Genomic DNA, 20,929 nt, shown 5'->3' with positions numbered 1-20,929 from the left:
CCAATTGTCACATCCAAAATATTTGGCTTCATAGAATCCAAATTGAGTCACTTGATATGACCTGATACTTTTATGTTGATATAAACAATATTACTAGTCTTGACTGAAACTTTAAATTTTGCATTGATCCAAATTGATTTTTTTACATAGAGCCATATTTTAATTATTGAACCAAGCTAATATATTGAAATTTAACCAACCTAATGTATTCACATCGAACCAAATTAACATGAACTAATATGTTTGTGTTGAAGCCAGGTAATTGATTTACATATATTCAAACTATATTTTTTACATTTCATTTTATTTCAGTTCAAAAATGCTCTGCATTTCCTATAAAAAACAAGACAGTTGGCCAACCAATTATTTCAAAATTATTTATTGTTCCAAACCATTTTAACTATAATCAATAGAGAGGATTAGTAATATACAGATTTAGTGCTACGACAGAAATGATTAGAGAAATGTTTGTTTTATAAAACCTGCAACCTTTTGAAAACCAGTATAAAACCTGCAACCTGTCTAAAACTGGCATAAAACCATTATAAAAACTCTTTTTAAACCAATTTGCAAGTACTCAAAAATGTTTATATGTGCACTGTGCCTGTACAATGTAAAAAAAAAAATCTACACATGTATCAATGAAATCAACTTAAATCTCCCTTTCAAATAGGTTTTCTTATAATTTTTCAATGTAGAATACCACTGCAGGCCAACCAAGCAAAATAACCAAGCACACATGCACATGCATGTGCACATACACATCCACACATGCATGCAAACACACTACTGTGCAGTGTTAAGTTCACAATTAAGTTTGCGAATCTTAGAGGTCATCTTGTTAATGGAAAATTTTGTACAGATTTGTTTTTTCTGCTACATTGAAGTGAAAAAAGATGCACTGACTATTTATTCATTTATATATTTATATAATTATTTCTTTAAAAAAAAGTGCAAAAGGAAAAAAAAATAAAAAGAAGAAAGAAAGAAACATACACCAAAAGTTCAGCAAATTCTTCACACTGATTATTACAATCATTGCTGGAAAAGCAGTGAAAAAGATATTGCACTTTACAGAAACATTTGAATCTCTCACTGCACGTATTGTTTTGTTTTAAATACTTGTTTTAAATACATTATATTGACTGTGAAATGTTTGTATTGTCTAGTGTGCTATTTAAGGTGTGAAGGAAGTCAGTTTGTTTGCATTAAAAAATACATTATTGATTCTTCAGTTGGTTTGAGTTTTAGTATGTTGAAAATTCTTGGTTTCTGCTTCGGACAGACTGCATTTTGTTAGTGTTTAAAGTTCGACTGAGCTGTAAAAACACTGAACTCTTTGATAAAAATGTGTTTGGAGAAGTGAAGGTGTGTCTCCACTTGGTGACACATCCAGCTTCTGCATTTCCCTGGAGATAAATTTTCTTTCCTTTTTTTGTTTAAACTGTGTCTACCGATTCTCTGTGTGTGTGTGTGTGTGTGTGTGTGTGTGTGTGTGTGTGTGTGTGTGTGTGTGTGTGTGTGTGTGTGTGTGTGTGTGTGTGTGTGTGTGTGTGTGTGTGCATCTATCTATCTATCTATATCAATAAATATGTCTGTGTGTGTAGTATTAACAGATTAAAACGTTTTTGAAGTTGAAGTATTTTTCCTGTTAATGTGACAGATTATTTGTGTGTGACTGATGAAGAAGAGCTAAAGTTAGAGCTGTTTGGAGGAATCGCTGTTTTAAACAAACAGGAAATCTTCATTTGTTTCTTTGGACTCTTCACATGAAACCTGAAACCTGAGTTTCACTCAAAATAAACTGCTGAGGCCTCGCTTTCAAACAGTTTCCACTGCAGGCAGAAGAATTATTTTTTTCTAAATTATTCTATAAGCAAAACATTTTATTAATAAAAAAACAAGTCAAAGGTTGTATGATTATTTATTTGTAAAAATATGAACAGGGAACCAATTTCACTGTTTTTCTAACTGAAATGCAGCTCTGGTACAGCCAGCTTTATGCTGCAAGGTAAAGTCCCTTCAATAATAAAAAGGAAACACCAACAATCATGCGCAAACACCTGGTGTCAGAGTTCGAAACATGAAGTTATCTAAAGTTCTACAGAGTCAAAGGTTTCATAAAGGTCCCAAGAAGGAATAAAATCATCAGAACACAAAAATGACCAATCTGCTCTATTGACAATGTGCAGAGAATTATGGGAAATGTTGTTTTCCCATGAATCCAGGCTGGAGCTGATCGAAGACTAGTGAACAAACCACCAGTTATCAATAAGCAGGTGATCCTTTGTTAATGTAATGGGGCGTTGTGTTAGCGAGGGAGGTGAAGTAGCTTCTTCACTGATTTCTAATATTGCTTCAAACAGGAGGTTGGTCTTCGTAGAGTGCAAGGAGGTCTTCACTTCCAAGAGACTTCCTACACTTCTGCTCAATTTAGGGGTCACCACAGCAGATCATCTGCCTCCACCTCACCCTGTTTCCAGGACACTCCACCTGTGAAAAGCTTGCAGACAGTGGATCCAGGAGAGCAACAGTGAATGAACTGCTGTAATCCAGTTGCCTCGTGGGTCCCCAGTTCCTGTGAGGAAAAGGAAATACAAAAGGGGAATAAATAAATAAAATAATGATATGATGGTGGAGCAGAAAGGGACTCAGCTGAAACATGCAGGACGAGGGCTAAATGAAGAGTTACAGAACTGAGCCTTCCACATGTCACAGCTGCACACTCTCACCCCAGATAAATCCCACCACGTAGTCTTAGTAAAGTTGACTGGTATGTGTCTCCAAAAATAACTGTAATAGACACCAGCAGCAGGAAGTATTCATCCTCGTGTCCATGCCGTGGCCTGTTCACCCTCATGGCTTGTATCTCTGGACCTCAGTGGGGTTGCTGTGTCTGCTATGTAGTCTGAGCTCAGGTAAGAGAGGAGTTTAAAGAAGAGCCAGTCTGAAATCTGAAAGTGTCATTTTTAGAGGACAATAAAGAGTTCAGAGTGTCGGTGGGGCGCGTCGTCCTTTTAGCTTGCACCACTGATATCTGAGACTTACAGAGTGCAGTCTGTATCAGTACAGAATGCATGTACAGCAGTATGAAACAGAGACCAGAGAGTGAAAAATAACATTTGAGCCATGAAATCAGAGAAGGGATCTTTGTAGTTTTTCTTCCTTATGTGGGAAGCAAATGATTTAAATCCACAATTTTAAGTATATATTTACATATAAGCGAAGAGCAGAGCTGAGCAGGGAGTCTGATACTGTGGATACCAACTATCTCACACAATAAAATGGGCTGCATGGTCACTGAAAGTCGCCTATGTGCATGTTGTTGTGCCCAAATATTCAACCCTTTTGTCCACTATGCAGAAAACAGACACTCCATGGGGTCTTTATGACTGGATGAAACATAGTTAAAAAAAAAAAAAAAACAGGTTAATGGTCTGCGGCACGGCTGCAGCAGAAACGAAAAACTGACAACACAGTCATTGCAAACAAACTCAGTCATTGTGAATAAAATGAAGTAGCTGAAAGTGAGCATTCTGAGCCGTGTCGGGTCCTTCAGGGTTACACACCCCTTTCTTCATCACAGCCTTCTGCAGCTCTGATGGTTCTTCTCTTCGTGGTACCCTCCATGGAGGATAATGTTCCCTGTGGCTATTCATTTTATAGCCAAGCATTTCAAGGATAACTTTTGATACATTAGTTAGTTAGCTGGTTTGTTTTAGTGATGGTCGCAGTAGTAATACTACATTCACATTTTCTACTAGACTTTGCACACAGTGAGCTAAAGCACAGAGCTGTGGTGAAGCTGTGCACAGGTAACCTGTAACTCACCTGTCCTGTCATCTTGCAGGCAGCAGCCAGTCTGTGAGGACCGGCTTCATCGGAGATGAGGTCCTCCTGCCCTGTGTCTACTCTGAACAGCTGTCTGAGCCGGTCACCGCCTTCTGGAGGGACAAGGATGACAAAATTGTGTTGGATATCATCAACGGCAAAGAGGATAAAATGGATCCAAAGTTCAGAGGTCGCGTGTTCAGCTTCCCAAACCATTACAAGACTGGAAACCTCTCCATCCTCATAAAGGGCCTGAGGGCGGACGACGCCGGCCCGTATGACTGCGACATCCCCAAAGTGGACTATCAGGCCAAGATGACTCTGAAAGTCACAGGTCAGTTCAGCAGCATGAGCACCTTATTAGGAACACCTCAGTGTTTGTGCAGCAGCAGCTCAGGGGTCTTTGAAAAGTGCAGAAAAGGACCACGCTGCAGTCATCAGTGAGTTGGAGTGAGTGTTCAAATCAGGTGTTCTTGGTTCACATTAATTTTTATTTGCAGCACATTTAAGCAATAAAAGTCAGATGTTACAGTCCACACTCAGCCCTTCAAGTCATGCAGGATCAGTAAACACCAAATCCTACTGAAGCTAGCTGGGTTGATCACACTAACAAAGATGAAAACTGCACTGAAACCTGTGAACTTCGACCATCTTTCTTACCATTTTAACTCCTTTTATTTAACATGACTTTTTAATTCAGTGGAAATTTGCATCTGAAAGCAAGAGCAGCACCACAAGAAAAAGAACAATATTCTGTGAGCTGTGCTTTTTTCCTTAAATGAATTTTAAGCCTTAATCCAGCTCATATCTTTATTTGGATTCATAACAAATTGTTCCAAACTGTCTCATAAAATTATTCTGAGTCTTCTTTTTAGCCATATGTGGACAAGCAAACACTGGGTCCTTTTTGATAGGTGTCTTGATGCAAAGATGGAATACTGACAAAATCAGTGGCTTGAATATTCCTTAGTGGAATAATTAGCTACACTCGTGGCATCAGAAGCAGACAGAACTTCGTGTGGGTGTTTTGTATGATTTTTCTCCAGTTTGATTCAATTCCTTCAGTTTAAAGATGTTTTCTTCCTTGTTTTTTCCTGTTTCCTGTCTGCCCACATTTTTTATTTCAGTATTTCAGTGCCAGGTATATTTCAAGAAGCAGCAGTAGTGTTAAAAACAGAGTGGATCAAACAGGAAACAGCCCATCTACAGCTCAAACACTGACTATAATGAACAGTTATTCTACTGTGGAGATAAGAGAATACGCTCCTTCTGGCAGGTTTCAGTCCAAATGATCTTCACCAGTTCGGTGTTTCAGTGTTTCTTTACATGTTCAGCTCTGATTAAACTGGAACTTTTTTGTGTTGCAGAAAAACCTGGTGTTATTAAAATAACAACTCCACATCCTGACCTTGCTACGATTAGTGGTGCAGCTGTAACATGCTCCAACCACCACCTCCTGGTTCTCCTCTCTGCTCTGTTTGTGCTCTTCTGTTCTTTACAGTAAACACAGGTTCAAACTTAAGTCGGGTTTAGCTCAATTACACCTTAAAGTATTGTCTTGTTTAAATTGCCTTTATTAATAAATAATTGATATCTCTGATCTGCTGTGTTTTATATTTCCTGCAACTGTTGTTTCTGATTCAAATAAGTACAAAATATCCTGAACACTCACAGTTTGAGCACTTTATAAACAACCATTAAGCGGCACTTTAGTAGCTATGTTAATATATTAATAGAGTGACCTTCGTACAACAGTGAAGTAGAATTTAGTAGAATTGTTCTTCAATTCAATTCTTTATACTTTCTTACTTTGAGTACATTTCAGAGTTACTTGTCTACTTGTGTAAAAAAAAGTTTCTTCAGTATTTTAACTTTTACTGGAGTATTTTATATCACAGGCATTTGCACTTCTACTTAAGTAAAGAAAGTTTGTAATTTTGCCATCTCCTGTTTTTAGTTTTAGTTCACTAGAATAATTCTGCTCGTCATTTGTCTGATGCTGAGCAACGGATTGTTCGCAAAATGTTTCATTTCCATAAGTTTTCTTTGTTACTTTGTTTAGTTGATATATGATTGAGGTAAACACAAAACCAACAGCACAAAGCAAAGATGAAAAACAACACAAAGAGACTTTAATGCGATTGCCACGATGATTTTACTGTATCAACACAAACGGGTTGAAATGGACGCTGCAGCCAGACCGCTCATAGGTTTGTTACCTGTTGAAGTTCGGGGTCTGGCTGCTGGACTGGGGTCAGCGTTCATTAAGCTTTATCAACACTCTGGGTTCTTAGCTAGCTTAGCGTTAGCATGTGTTAGCATGGCTGCAAAGCTCCAAAGCTGTGTTAGCATCAGAAAGCAGTCGTTTCTGTTCTGAACAGAGTTTGCACTTTACCATCGTGTTCTCGTCCTTTTATAAAAAATAAAATTTATGTCCATCTCTACGCTGCAGACTGTTACACTATTTTCCTCCTCCAGCACACAAACTGAAATCAGTAAAAGTAAAAGAGAAACCAAGAAACAGGATCTATTGACAGGCAGACTAACAAATCCAAGGAATTGAACTGATACCTGATACATACATCTGGATGCATTGTGGGAAATGTAGGAAAAAGTAGCCTGTGTAGGGTTTTTTTTTCTTTTCCTCCGTCTGTGGTTGTTTTTTAGAATTTACCTTTGTTGTGTCGCTAAGTGTGATATTGCAGGTTCATCTATCATTCTTAATAAAAACCCGACTAAAACTAAATAAGACTAAACATTTCTGTGCAGTTTTCTTTTGTTCTGCCACAAGGAGGACCCACTGCATACATGCTAATGATGGAGATGTTTAATTATTACATAAAAATGTAGTATAGCGGTAATTTTATGTATTTATACATCTTTTTTATTCAATAAAAAAGATCACCTGATCATTGTACCCTTAGTTCTGGTCCCAGTAAATCAGGACGGGTGGCCAGCGCGGAGTAACTTTCAAAATGTCCACAGGAGATTGCTGTAGACCACAGGCACTCATAGGCATTGGTTGCTGCTGACAACAGGAAATAAAGCCGGTCTGCGCTATGGGCTGAATCATTTTTAACTGTGGATTTTAACACAATGCAATATATTCAGTTTTAGAGTTTATATTCAATATAAATTGTAGCTAGGGTGACATTGTTAATGCTGGCTTATTTTAATAAATAAATTGTCATATACAAAACTAGGGTGGCAAGAGATTATTTTAGGTTGGCACATGCCACCCCAAGCCACCCATGTAGATCCAGCCCTGAGTGTTAACGGATTACGGGGTGAAAAAGTTAGCACTTCTTCAGATTGAATAAGAATCCAGAAGCTGCTGAGAAAGATTGCATTTTTTAAATAGCAATGGGCACTTGGCTAGCATTTTTTTACAACTGAAGTTCTGTCATCTCCAAGCATTGGTTTTAAGACGCAGCCGTGGTTATGGGCGGAGACCAGACAGATAAACAAAATAAATAAGTAAAGTAAGGCAGGACAGCCCTGCTGGGTATCACAGCTCATCTCGGGGAGGATCCATTTTTCTCTCAGTTGTGACACCAGCAGCAAGAAGTATGGTCATCCTCAGAAGTGTCTGTCGGTGCTCGCCTCTCTGCAGCTCGGTGATGCTGCTGTGTCTGCTGTGCAGTCTGAGCTCAGGTGAGACTATATTTTAAAACCTGTTTACTGTGATTCATCGGGAGAAACAACGACCTCAGAGTCCTTCCAGCTCACAGACTCTGACAGCTGTGAGGTGAGATTAGTACACACTCTCTGATATAAGTGCTGTGATTCATGGGGGGAGAATGTTGAGCAAAGATCACCAGGTGTGAGGGTGGTGGGCTTTATTCTATTCTATTTGTTGTACCTAATTTAGAGGACAGAATACTTCAATTTGTCTGCAGGTTTTTTTGTTTTTTTTTATCTCAGTTTTAGTTCCTACCACTGGTATCTGAGGCATGCCTGTTGAAACCAGCCGAGTAAACCTCCACATGCTACTGTAGCGCTCTCAGCTGTAATTAGAGGTCTGGATCTGTGGGTGAAGATCAGCCCTGTAATCTCTGCTGTAATTATGGTTTTCAACTTGTTTTTCTTTGGGTTTAGATGGGGATTTTTTTCTCTTCAGTTGCCACACAGGGTTTTCTAATTTTAGTTTACTGTTTTCTTTACTTCAGTGATGATAATGTTGTTGATGCTTTGACTCATGTCATTGCATCAGGCCAGGTTCTTCCGAGCAAACAGGGGAAACATGCACAAACAACATCTGTGTGGAACTATAGGTCCATTACTGTGCATTAGAAAGCAGCCTTAATGATTCAGTAGTTTCCACTGATCACATTATAGTTATTTTCTGAATGTAAACACCTTGTCTGATTGTGATTTCTCTTTAATATATACATAAAAAACAAAAACATGTACAGCACCAGGACTTCAACTCAGGGTATTGTCGGGAGCGATTTGCAGTGTGACACAGCAGGAATGAGAATCAGAACCTCCACATGGAGGAGTTTAAGTATTTCTGGGTTTTGTAAATGAGTGAGGGGGAGCTGGAGATCAACAGACGGATTGGCGCAGGTTCAGTGATGCGGACACTGTACCGGTCCATCGTGGTGAAGAGCTTAGCATAAAAGCGAAGCACTCAATTTACTCAATTCAACCTATGTCCTTACCCTGAACTATTTAATGAGCTTTGGTTATTGGCTGAAAGAACGAAATTCTGGACACAAGCGGCAAAAATCAGCTTACTCTTTGAAGGGTAGCTGGCCTTTCTTTTAAACATGGAGTGGATGAACTATCTCCACACTGAATGGAGCAAGTTGAGGTGGTTTGGGCATCTGATAGGAGGCCCCGGGGCAGACCCAAGACACACTGGAGAAATTATCTCTCCAGCATGTCCTGGGAACACCTTGGTGTTCCCCCTGACAAGCTGCAAGAGGTGGCTGGGGAGAGGGAGGTCTGGGGTTCTCTGCTTAGGGTTTTGTGCCCACGGTCCAGCCCAGGATAAGCAGAAAAAGATATATGGATGAACGCACATCTACAGCAGTAAGAAACAGAGATCGGAGAGTGAAAAATTTTATTTCTCTAAATTCAGAAAAAGGAACTAGTTTTTGTTTCCTTTGTGAGCAGCAGAGCATTTAGATCCAGTTTTGTGAGTATGTACTTGCATGTAAGTGAAAAGCAGAGCTGATCAAGGCATCTGTTGATACTGTGATGCACAGAATAAAGAGGCTGCAAGGTGGCCAAGAATCGCTGATGTATATGTTTGTGTGCCTGAGTGCATTATATCTGTTTTGTCCAGCAGAAAAGGACATTACATTTGATTTCATCCATTGGTCCGTGGGGTCCTTACGGCTCTATGAAATGTTCATCTTTGTCTTTCTTCCACAGCAGGTCTTTTTGTCCTGTCTCCTTCCTCTCATCCCCAACCAGTCACAGCTGACGGCTGTCTCTCCCTGTGCCTGGTTCTGTTGAAAGTTTCTTCCTGTTAAAAGGGAGTTTTTCCTTCCCACTGTTGCCAAAGTAGTTGCTCATAGGGAGTTGTCTGATTGTTGGGCTTTTCTCTGTATCATTCAAGTGTCTTAGCTTTACAATATTAAGCACCTTAAGGTAACTGTTGTATTGATTTAGTGCAATATAAAAAAAAACATTGAATTGAATGTGTCACAATTAGCACTGGCCAACTGTGGGTGTGTGGGGAAGTAGGACCCAAAATGCAGAACTCTTCAATGCAAGCAGTGCGTTTATTTACAGTGTCGTAACTAATACACAATGATAAATCCCCAGTGTGTTCCCGACTCCCGCTCCCTGTCTTCTCCTCTGTCAGTGCGCCCCAGGGTGGCTGTGGCTACAATGTAGCTTGCCATCACCAGTGTGTGAATGTGTGCGTGAATGGGTGTGTAAAGCGCTTTGGGGTCCTTAGGGACTAGTAAAGCGCTATATAAATACAGGCCATTTACCATTCTCCCTACACCCATGCTCCGTGTCCCCATTCCCTATGTACACTGCGTCAGCTGCTTCCTCGTTTCCACAAATCATCCTGGGAAACACACACACAAAGGCGGCTATGAGTACCTTCACACAACAGCAGACTGGCACTTACTTCGCACATTTGCTGAGAAACTGACAGGAAGTCACTCGACGATCCAGCGTCGAGGAGCTCTCAGCCACACTGCCTTGTAGCTCCCTCGATGATGGTTGATCAGCTGCAGGTGTGTGTGATCATTTCCTCAGGTGTGGCCAGCCACCTGGTAGGGCACACCCACCAGGCCTGAAGACTCCTGTAGACCAGTGCTCAGTACACACAGACACGCACACACAGACACAAACCAGGAAGACGAGGGACAGCAGCACCAAAAATACACATGTCCATAACTGCTCAGGGACCCTGGGTCGCTCAGATCCAGGACAATGACAGAATGTTAAATGGATTAGGAATGGGCTGTCACTCAACTTCATATGTCAAGGCAGACAATTGAATACTTTGGGGAATGTAGTGTACCTCATCTATACTGTTTACAAATAATTCAGTTTATAATAAAAATATAATGAAAGAATCTGTATAGATTTCAGTTACAATGAAGTCAAGTCTGAAAATCAAGGCGTAGGAGGAACTTTGAAGGACTTCGATTCAAGTTTGAAAAATGTGTTTGTAGTCTGCAGTCTTTGAGGCCGTTTAAAGTCCAACAACAAAGATTTAGAGCTGAGCAGGGATAGCAGTAAAGAACTGCTTCTGTTTGAGTGAATGACTTTTGCAATGAGGTGTTGATGTTTTTAGGTCACTCACTCACAGCCATTCAGATTCATCACAGCACTGAGTATTCATTAGGCAGTGCAGCAGCAATGGAAAAGCCAGCATCCAGGATTGGAGCTCAAGTCTTTTCATCATTATGTGGAGGATTTTAATGATAGTAAAAAGTGACAGGCCTCTCTATGTTTGGAGAAATTCACGAGTTTTTGCTGAGTTTTTTACTTTGTCCTCCAGCAGAAGAGCATCCAGTAAGTGTTGATTCTGCTGTGTTACTGAGGTCACCAAATGTGCTAAACCAAAGAGCTGTGGTGGAGCTGTGCACAGGTAACCTGTTACTCACCTGTCCTGTTGTCCTGCAGGCAGCAGCCAGTCTGTGAGGACTGGCTTCATCGGGGATGAGGTCCTCCTGCCTTGCATCTGCTCTAACCAGCTGTCCGAGCCGGTCACTGCCTTCTGGAGGGACAAGGATGACAAAGTTGTATTGGACATCATCAACAGCAGACAGGATAAAATAGATGCAAAGTTCACAGGTCGAGTGTTCAGCTTCCCAGACTATTACAAGAACGGAAACCTTTCCATCCTCATAAAGGATCTGAGGATGGACGATGCTGGCCCATACGAGTGCGACATCCCCAAAGTGGACTATCAGGCCAAGATGACTCTGAATGTCACAGGTCAGTTCAGCAGCACGAGCACCTTATTAGGAAGGTGGAATACAGACAAACATCAATAGATTAAATGTGCTACACCGGAACAACTGCTTACACCTGTGGCATCAGATGACAGAACAGCAGACAGCAGACAGAACTTCTTGTGGGTGTTTTGTATAATTGGTCCTTGTGTTTAAAGATGATCTATTGCTTGTTTCTGATCAACTCACAAATTATATTCCTGTATTTCAGTGTCAGGTTTATTTCTAGAAGCAGCAGTAATGTTAAAAACCAATTGGATCAAACAGGAAACAGATCATCGAGAGCTTACTGACTCACTAGAATGCATGGTTAATTTACTGTACCACTAAGAGGATGTGCTTCTTGTAGCTGGTTTCAGTCTAAATGAGGATCACAAGTTCAGGTTTTCTTCCTTGAAAGAAAAAATAATAATTTATGTTTTTTTGGTTTGTTTTTTTCATACTGTCAACTCTTATTAAAATTATGTTTTGTATTTTGTGTTGCAGAGAAACCCACATCACATGGTGCAACAGTAACCTCCTTCAGCCACCACCTGGTTCTCCTCTCTGCTCCTCTGTTTGTGCTTTTCTGCTCTTTAAAGTTAATGCCAGGGCTGGACTGGTAATCTGGCATTTCCCAGTGGGCCAACGGGCCGGCTTGAAGTGCTGCTATGCACCCACAATACAAGGATGGACAACAGCCCATTTGTTCATTTTCAGTCACATCTTTTAATGTAATGTCCCTTCCCTAACTTTGCTGTGCGCTCACTCAGCTAGAAAAATGTAGTGTGGAAGAAGTGACTAAAAGTGGAGATGAGAAGCTGAGAGAAAACAATAAAAAAAAAAAAAACTAAAAATAGATGCAGCAAATGTGTCAAAGTAACAAACACGTTAGCTGTCGGTGCGTGAACAGCAGTACCAGCAACAAGAGGTGGGACGTAATTACTTTGTTACTGTACTTAGGTAGAGTTTTTAGGTATCTGTACTTTACAGGAATATTTATTTTTCTAACTTCTGACTTTTACTTCCTACATTTTTAAACAAATATTTGTATTTTCTACTCCTCACATTTTTAAAACAGACTCCTTACTTTTCTTTCAACAGTATCATCAATAGCTGTATACTCGGGGGTTAAAGTGGGCCGGAAACAGTGCAGGTGTCCCAAAGTTGTACTCAGCATCTAGCTAATGCTACAGAATAGGAATAATCATAAAGGGAGTAACGTTTCTCCACGATTCAAAATTTCTACAGTGTTTCTATCAGATTAACAAACATCAGCAAACACACAAATTGTTTGATTTCAATTTGTCTCACAGTGTGTCGTTAGCTAAAGGTCCAGCTGCTGTATTTCACAGGGCGAAAAAAGAATGCGCTAACTTCACTCAGAGATGGAAAAAGACAAGATAAGATAAGAAAGAGGACAGGAGAGAAAGAAGAGAGGTTAGATTTAAAGGTAAAGACTGTACATTTAAATGTCTGATGTAATAATTTGTAATCACATATTGGATTTGGTGTGTTTTAATAAATTATGTTTTTTTTTTATTGTGAAACATCCTGAAAACCAAACTAAATGGACTAACTTTGTGTTATTCAAATGTTGCACAAAAATACTGGGCAGTTTAGTGCAGTATAAACGATTGAGCATGCATCAAGACACTAAGGAGCACTGTTTGGTAGTTAGAACAAATAATATTTGGCTTTTCTGTACTGTTAAAGTGGAACATGTAGTAAGAAACTTTTCTCAAGGTGTCCCTCAGAGAACATAACTGGATCCTCTTTTGTTTGAATTTATCTTTTGTGACCAGGATGATTTTAACTATTAGAAATTACATTGTGAAGGTGGAGATGGAGTTATCTTTCTTTGAAAAACAACAAAAAAAGATGCTTGTCAACCAATCAGTTAATCTGTTAATCTGGGCTGGAAGCAGGTGTAGTTAACAACTTTGTTAATCCTGAGATCAGGGACACTGAGGTTTTCTGTTCCAGAATGAGAATTTACTTAACTCTGAGTCAGTTACCATGGCAATTGTTAGGGGTTCCGAAAGAGACTCAGGCGCAGGCCAGGGTTTTCCTTTAAGCGAAGGACAGTGCGTTTATTTACAGTGAACACATACACCAAGTGGCTATATACAACGTGCAGGGGAAACGGGTCCGGGTCGCCAGGGTCCGTGGGAAACAGGGTTGGGAGAAGGGTGTTCCACACTTTCTGTACAAAAAGTTCCCCCTTCAATCACTCCTCTCCGCATCGGGTTCCAAAAACGACCTACACAAAAAAACGTCGGGTTAGCAGGATAATAATAAGAAATTCTCAAGGTGAAGGTTAGCCGAAACACAAGTCTAACTGACACTGATAGCTCAACGATCCAGCGAAGACTAGTGCAGACTCGCCATCTAAGTAGTGCAGTAATCAGCTGGGATCAGCGGCCGGTGTGGTGATGAGCAGGTGTGTGGGCCAGCAGCGGGAGCCCGCAGTGAGCATCGCCGTGGCGAGAGAGAGAGAGAGAGTGAGAGAGAGAGGGCGAGAGAGCAAACAAACCACAAACATATTGCCCAATAGAGGATTGACCAGCAGGGCACAGGGACCATGACAGTACCCCCCCCCCCTCAACGGGAGCCCCCCGGCGACCCACCAGGCTTACCAGGATGAGACAGATGGAAGGCCCGCAGCATACGCTTGTCCAGGACAGCGGCCCGCGGAACCCAGGACCGCTCCTCAATGCCATAGCCCTCCCAGTCCACAAGGTACTGGAAGCCACGCCCGCGGTGGCGAGAGTCCATAATCCGCGTGATGGAATAGGCGGGCAAGCCGTCCACAAGCCGGGCGGGCGGAGGGGGCCCGGAAGGAGGGCACAGAGGGCTATTCTGGACAGGTTTGATTTGGGAGACGTGGAACACATTGTGAATCCTCATGTTGCGCGGCAGCCGGAGTTTCACAGAGACGGGGTTGATCAGCGCCGAAACCTCAAAAGGACCAATGAAGTTTGGGTTGAGCTTCTTGGACTCAGTCCTGAGAGGAACAAAGCGTGTGGACAGCCATACCTTTTGTCCCACGCTGTATGCTGGAGCTGGTGTGCGGCGGCGATCTGCGGTCTGTTTGGTTCGGTCCTTTGTGCGCAGCAACGCCGTCCGTGCGGCCCGCCAAGCTCGTCGGCACCTACGTAGATGGGCCTGGACAGATGGTACAGAATACTCACCCTCGACAGAGGGGAAGAGAGGTGGCTGGAAACCCAGTGAGACCTCGAAGGGAGACAGACCAGTGGCGGAGGAAGTCAGACTGTTATGGGCGTACTCAATCCAGGGTAGTTCATCACTCCAGATGGACTGGTTGGAGGACGCTGTGCACCGCAACATTGCCTCGAGCTCCTGGTTAGCTCGCTCACACTGACCGTTGCTTTGGGGATGGTAACCGGAGGTCAGACTGACCTTTGCTCCTAATGAGGAGCAGAATTCCTTCCAGACACCAGACGTGAACTGGGGGCCTCTGTCAGACACAATGTCTTCCGGGATCCCATGCAAACGAAACACATGACGGGTAAGCAGTCGTGCGGTCTCCATGGCCGTGGGAAGCTTGGGTAGAGCTATGAAGTGGGCAGCTTTAGAAAAACGGTCTACGATGGTAAGTATGACAGTGTTGCCTGCTGATTGCGGCAGTCCGGTTACAAAGTCCAAAGCTATATGGGACCACGGCCTGGACGGAGTCGGCAGGGGATTGAGCTGTCCAGCGGGCGGCTGATGAGATGGTTTATTCCGGGCACAGGTCGCGCAGGCGGAGACGTACTCCCGAGCGTCTTTAGTCAGAGAGGGCCACCAGAAGTAGCGCTGGAGGAAGTTGATAGTGCGGTGGACCCCTGGGTGGCACGTAAAGCGGGCAGTGTGGGCCCATTGAAGTACTTGAGAACGTACTGATTGAGGGACGTAGAGCCGTTGGGCTGGCCCACCTCCCGGATCCGGTTCCGACACCTGAGCCTCCCGAATGGCTGCTTCGATCCCCCAGGAGATGGCGCCCACGACACAGGTGGCGGGGAGAACGGGAGCGGGCTCAGTGGTGTCCTCCGAGACTGAGAACTGACGGGACAGGGCATCGGGTTTGACATTCCGGGAACCGGGTCTGTAAGAGATGGAGAAGTGGAAACGGGTGAAAAACAGGGCCCACCTGGCCTGTCGAGCGTTGAGCCTCTTAGCTGATTGTAGGTATGCCAGGTTCTTGTGGTCTGTCCAGACGAGGAAAGACTGAGCCGTGCCCTCCAACCAGTGCCGCCACTCCTCCAGGGCTAGTTTTATCGCCAGCAGTTCCCGATCCCCGACATCATAGTTTCTCTCTGCAGGGGACAGACGGCGGGAGAAGAAGGCACAAGGGTGGAGCTCACCGTCCTTCCGTTGCGACAGAACCGCTCCAACCCCTGAGTCGGACGCGTCGACCTCGACCACAAATGGCTGCGTGAGGTCGGGTTGGATCAGGATGGGGGCTGAGGCGAATCGTTTCTTCAGTTCTTGGAAAGCTGCCTGAGCTTCTTTGTTCAACTGAAAAGGAAGCTTGGGAGAGGTTAGCTGGGTCAGCGGCAAGGCAACTCGGCTGAAGTCCCGAATGAACCGCCGGTAAAAGTTGGCAAACCCAAGGAAACGTTGCAGTTGGTGCCTATTAGGAGGTTCCGGCCACTCAACAACGGCTTTTACCTTCACAGGGTCCGGGCGGAGGTTTCCTTGGTCGATTATGTACCCCAGGAATGCAACGGTGGAGACGTGGAACTCACACTTTTCTCCTTTGACGAACAATCGGTTTTCGAGGAGTCGTTGCAGGACCTGTCTGACATGGGTCTCGTGCTCGGATTGGTTTCTGGAAAAGATCAGGATGTCATCTAGATAGACAAAAACAAAACGGTTAATGAAGTCTCTGAGCACGTCGTTCACCAGGGCTTGGAACACCGCAGGGGCGTTAGTGAGACCAAAGGGCATGACAAGGTACTCGAAGTGGCCGAGGTGGGTGTTGAAGGCGGTCTTCCACTCATCGCCCTCACGGATGCGAACCAGATGGTATGCGTTTCGCAAATCCAGTTTGGTGAAAACAGTAACCCCCTGGAGGAGCTCGAAGGCCGAACTGAGGAGCGGCAGAGGGTATTTATTTTTTACTGTGATGTTGTTTAATCCGCGATAGTCAATGCATGGCCGGAGGGTTTTATCCTTCTTTTCGACAAAGAAGAAGCCTGCCGCGACTGGAGAGGTGGAGGCCCGAATGAGGCCGGCAGCCAGGGATTCCGTGATGTACTTGTCCATAGCGTCTCGTTCTGGAAGTGAGATGCTATATAGCCGACTGGTGGGTAAAGGAGCTCCCGGGAGCAGTTTGATAGCACAGTCATAGGGTCTATGCGGAGGGAGTGACTGGGCGCGGGCCTTTTGAAACACCTCAGCTAGGTCGTGATAAACAGAGGGCACATTAGTTAAATCAGCTGATTTCAATACCCCAGAAGAGGGCGTTTCAATGCTTGGAGGCGAGGCTGCTTTAAGGCAGGTCATGTGGCAGTCCTCCCCCCACCCAGTGACACGCCCCTTTAGCCAATCTATGTGAGGGTTGTGCTGTTGTAGCCAAGGATGGCCGAGAACTAGTGGAGTGCGAGTTGCTTTAAACACCAAAAAACAGATTTCTTCAGAATGATTGCCAGAGAGGGTGAGCTCGACAGGCTCCGTCACCAGAGTGATGTCTGGAAGGCGTTGACCTGACAATGCCGTAACACGTAATGCATGAGGCAGGGGCTCCAATAGTAACCCAAGTTGCCGGGCTAACTGACAGTCAATAAAGTTTTGTTCCGCCCCAGAGTCGATTAACACCGATAGGGAGCGGCTCTTAGAGTGAATGGAAAGCGTGGCCGGTAGTGTTAAACGGGGAGGAGCTTCTTCCTGGCTCAGCTCGCCCACCAGTACTCCTACCATCACTGGCGGGCGCGCCCTTTTGCCCGCGAAGGGCAGGTAGCCACAACATGTCCCCTGTGACCACAATAGAGGCACTCACCGGCGGTAATCCGGCGCTGACGCTCCGCCGCGGTGAGATGGGAGCCGCCCAGCTGCATGGGTTCCTCTCCGTCCCCGCTCTCGTGAGTCCGGGAGGGGCCGGCATCCGCCATGGCGCCGGTGCCAGAGACTCCCGCAGCCTCATGGAGGTTGTAGTTCCGCTGCGACCGGCGAGCCCGTAACCGCTCATCCACCTTAATGCACAGGGACATTAGCTCATTAAAGGAGGCAGGGAGATCACGCATGATTAGCTCGTCCCTTAATTCTTCTCTGATATTGTTCAGCAACGTGCTCCGTAGCGCCTCCTGATTCCACCCTGCCTCTTCTGCCAGAATCCAGAAGTCGATAGCGTATTCAGACATGCTTCTCCTACCTTGTTTGAAGTTGAGGAGACGGAGAGCAGCGGCCTCTGCCCCGGTGCCTGGGTTAAACACATTCTTAAATTTGGAGAGAAAGTCAGCGTAGGTGATGACAGGATCAGAGTTTAACACAACCTGGGCCCACTTTAGTGCACGGCCCCTCAGAAGTTGAACTAAATAAGTGATCTTCGCCCCATCGTTGCTATGAAAACGCTGCAGCTCGCGAAACGTCAGAGACACCTGAGCCAAAAATCCGGCGCATTTGTCAGACTCACCCGAGAATGGTTCCGGTGTGGGTAAAGGTCCGTCAGACGGCGTACCGACCCGCGGTGAGCTACCTGACGCTACGGCGGGCGGTGCCGCCTGGGGAGCCGGGCTGGGCGGCTGGGGATTCCCTGGTTGCGCATTTCCCCCCAGCGGTACTAACTGCGCCACCGCCAGGGTCAATGCGGCGACATCCTGCCGTAGCTGCCCGAGCATTTGTTCATGGCGGACCAGCGCGGCTTCCTGGGCGGCCAAAGCCCGGCCCACGGGGTCCTGTCCTGCTGAGTCCATAATGGCTGGATCGTTCTGTTAGGGGTTCCGAAAGAGACTCAGGCGCAGGCCAGGGTTTTCCTTTAAGCGAAGGACAGTGCGTTTATTTACAGTGAACACATACACCAAGTGGCTATATACAACGTGCAGGGGAAACGGGTCCGGGTCGCCAGGGTCCGTGGGAAACAGGGTTGGGAGAAGGGTGTTCCACACTTTCTGTACAAAAAGTTCCCCCTTCAATCACTCCTCTCCGCATCGGGTTCCAAAAACGACCTACACAAAAAAACGTTGGGTTAGCAGGATAATAATAAGAAATTCTCAAGTTGAAGGTTAGCCGAAACACAAGTCTAACTGACACTGATAGCTCAACGATCCAGCGAAGACTAGTGCAGACTCGCCATCTAAGTAGTGCAGTAATCAGCTGGGATCAGCGGCCGGTGTGGTGATGAGCAGGTGTGTGGGCCAGCAGCGGGAGCCCGCAGTGAGCATCGCCGTGGCGAGAGAGAGAGAGAGAGTGAGAGAGAGAGGGCGAGAGAGCAAACAAACCACAAACATATTGCCCAATAGAGGATTGACCAGCAGGGCACAGGGACCATGACAGCAATAGACTCTGTGAACCTCACCTGCTCACTGCCAGGTCTTCTGCAACAAACTCTGAGTTTTTCTCTGATTCCTCGCCTCCTGCTGGACCTGAAGCAGCTGACTGATGCTCTGATACACTTCCTCTTACACTCATCTCTCCTTAACAATGTGATGCGGATGTCTTCCATGTTGACGCTACAATATGCAGAAGTCGGACTGCAAAAATTATGTCTGCACAATGCATTCCAGCCCTGCTGTTTTATAGTGTTGTGGAAGTTTTCATTTAATAAAGTTTGCAGACAAACGGTGAGTAGTAGCTATTATCCTTTAATAAAAAATAAAAAAAAACATAACCAAGCTTGGCGAGAGCAGCCATCGCAGAACAAACGACCAGCAGTCTCTCCTGAACCGGAAAAGCCCTGGGTTTAAATACTTTCTACAGATATAAAAGACAATACACAGCTGTTATTACACCTTTGGTCTCTTGGTTTTTTTATAATTAGGTAAACATTTGTTATCACAAGCTTGATGCTGCTTCTTAAGTCTGGGTTCTGGCATTTGCTATAAATGCACTAATAATGAAAAAGACTAAAACCAAACATCAAAAGATTCGATTTGACTGAAATCACAGCAGCAGCTCTGAAATAGTTGAAGCCCGCTTGCGTTAATGTTTACACATTTTAAGTGGAACACAACAACAAGGAGATTGTACAGAGGGGAGGGACTGAGGTCACTGTGTCTATGACTGTAGACAGTCAGCCAGCAGCAAATGATGCTTTTGTCACTGTGAAGAGACTGGATGCACACAGCGTACACTTGGCGTGCTAAAAGGCTTTATTTTGATCACAAGCACTCTTTTAGTTTCAGCACAGTCTTCCAGCCTGGAGCCAGCTCTCTGCGTGGTTTCCTCCACCACATTCGAAGCTCAGGGCTGTGGCTCTGTGTGGATGGACTGATGTGCTGGAGACTATAGTGCAAGTAGCAGAGCACAGGGCAGAAGCAGAGCTTGTTCAAGACTGATGGACACTCTTTGGATAAGTTAGTGGTGCAGCAGTGACATATTGTTGGGGATACGTGTTCCTTAAACTTGGAGTTCAACAGCAGCTTGATGGCTTTGGGTGTAACTTGTGATGCCCAAATGAAGAAATGCACCAGTATTGAACCACTTCATTCATTCAAAGCTCAGTTTCAGCGACATCTAGTGGTGAAATAGGAGACAGCAGAAGAATGTGTCTGTAACAAAGTGCTGGCTGTAACTTGGGCTTATGCAAATGATATAAATACAGTTTTGCAAAGATGGATCTATAAACTTGTGTAAAGCAGTGGTTGGAAGAAGGCGTGCCTGTGGAAACAGTTTTTAGTTTCTTTTCTCCTGCTTTCAAAAACACGTTCACACGCATCTCACACGTTACGTAACACTATCAAATGGTTTGGACCATTTGATAGTGTTGATCCAATCATGTGACGCCCTTGGTCACATGCATTTTTCTGCACTGAAGACGATTTAAAACAGTGGTTCATGGACGATGGACCTTTAATTACGAAGCTTGTATTGGAGCGGCGGTGTCATACGGCCACTAGGTGTTGCTCAAAGCTTCAGTCTCTGATCAAATATGATTTAACCCTCTATGATGGCCATTTCTGTCTAGTTCACATGCTTTTATTTTTTTTTACTTTTTGCTCCAACTTCAGCTGCTTAAATATATCAATACTATAATTGTATATGTAGAAATATAATAATTATATGCATCCAGTTGTACCACTTGGCTCCATCACAGCCACTTCTGGTTGAAACTTATTAAAATGCCTTTTTTTAAAATGCTCTTTCGTTGTGATTTACTGTAATAAATGACACAATTGAGGCTTTTGTTGTAAACTCAACACTTGAAATTTATTATTCTTTGTGTTTCCTACCAGGTTATAAGAGTTGCCCATTTTTGCCCAGTCAAGCAACTTTGTGTGATATTAGTATCCGACGGGGCATATGATGCCTTACTAAGCTCCAATGGGACAAATGAATGGCAGAGTTTTGAATTAGTTGTAATCTCAAGATGTCAGAATATAATTTGTGTTCGTTCATGGCAAAAAAAGTGAAACTGCCACACAAATCCTTGGGTGTGCTGCAGGGTGTGGTCTGCGGCTCTGCTGCACAGGAAATGCAGTGAGTTCAGTGGGCAGCACCAGGAAGGCTGACAAAATAGCTAGGAT

The 20,929-nt window shown here is 44.2% G+C and overlaps 2 protein-coding genes across 2 annotated transcripts; both read left to right on the top strand.

Moving 5' to 3' along the window:
* Nucleotides 1-2,803: 2,803 nt before the first annotated feature.
* On the top strand, nt 2,804-5,431 carry LOC101486591 (uncharacterized). The gene is made up of 3 exons (XM_004573178.3): nt 2,804-2,918; nt 3,851-4,165; nt 5,199-5,431. Exons 1-3 carry the CDS (start codon nt 2,837-2,839, stop codon nt 5,333-5,335), a joined length of 534 nt encoding a protein of 177 aa, XP_004573235.2. The 5' UTR covers nt 2,804-2,836; the 3' UTR covers nt 5,336-5,431.
* A 1,904-nt stretch (nt 5,432-7,335) lies between these two features.
* On the top strand, nt 7,336-12,814 carry LOC143415053 (T-cell surface glycoprotein CD4-like). The gene is made up of 3 exons (XM_076880399.1): nt 7,336-7,485; nt 10,933-11,247; nt 11,751-12,814. Exons 1-3 carry the CDS (start codon nt 7,401-7,403, stop codon nt 11,867-11,869), a joined length of 519 nt encoding a protein of 172 aa, XP_076736514.1. The 5' UTR covers nt 7,336-7,400; the 3' UTR covers nt 11,870-12,814.
* Nucleotides 12,815-20,929: the final 8,115 nt, after the last annotated feature.

This window comes from Maylandia zebra, linkage group LG23 (assembly GCF_041146795.1).
Source record: "Maylandia zebra isolate NMK-2024a linkage group LG23, Mzebra_GT3a, whole genome shotgun sequence".
Lineage (NCBI taxonomy): Eukaryota > Metazoa > Chordata > Actinopteri > Cichliformes > Cichlidae > Maylandia > Maylandia zebra.
This window is presented reverse-complemented; position numbering and strand designations above follow the sequence as displayed.

Coding starts and splice junctions, on each gene's coding strand:
- LOC101486591 (XM_004573178.3), top strand. CDS start 2,837: ATGCCGTGGCCTGTTCACCCTCATGGCTTGTATCTCTGGACCTCAGTG. Junction 2,919..3,850: donor GCTATGTAGTCTGAGCTCAG/GTAAGAGAGGAG, acceptor GTCATCTTGCAG/GCAGCAGCCAGTCTGTGAGG. Junction 4,166..5,198: donor GATGACTCTGAAAGTCACAG/GTCAGTTCAGCA, acceptor TTTGTGTTGCAG/AAAAACCTGGTGTTATTAAA.
- LOC143415053 (XM_076880399.1), top strand. CDS start 7,401: ATGGTCATCCTCAGAAGTGTCTGTCGGTGCTCGCCTCTCTGCAGCTCG. Junction 7,486..10,932: donor GCTGTGCAGTCTGAGCTCAG/GTGAGACTATAT, acceptor GTTGTCCTGCAG/GCAGCAGCCAGTCTGTGAGG. Junction 11,248..11,750: donor GATGACTCTGAATGTCACAG/GTCAGTTCAGCA, acceptor TTTGTGTTGCAG/AGAAACCCACATCACATGGT.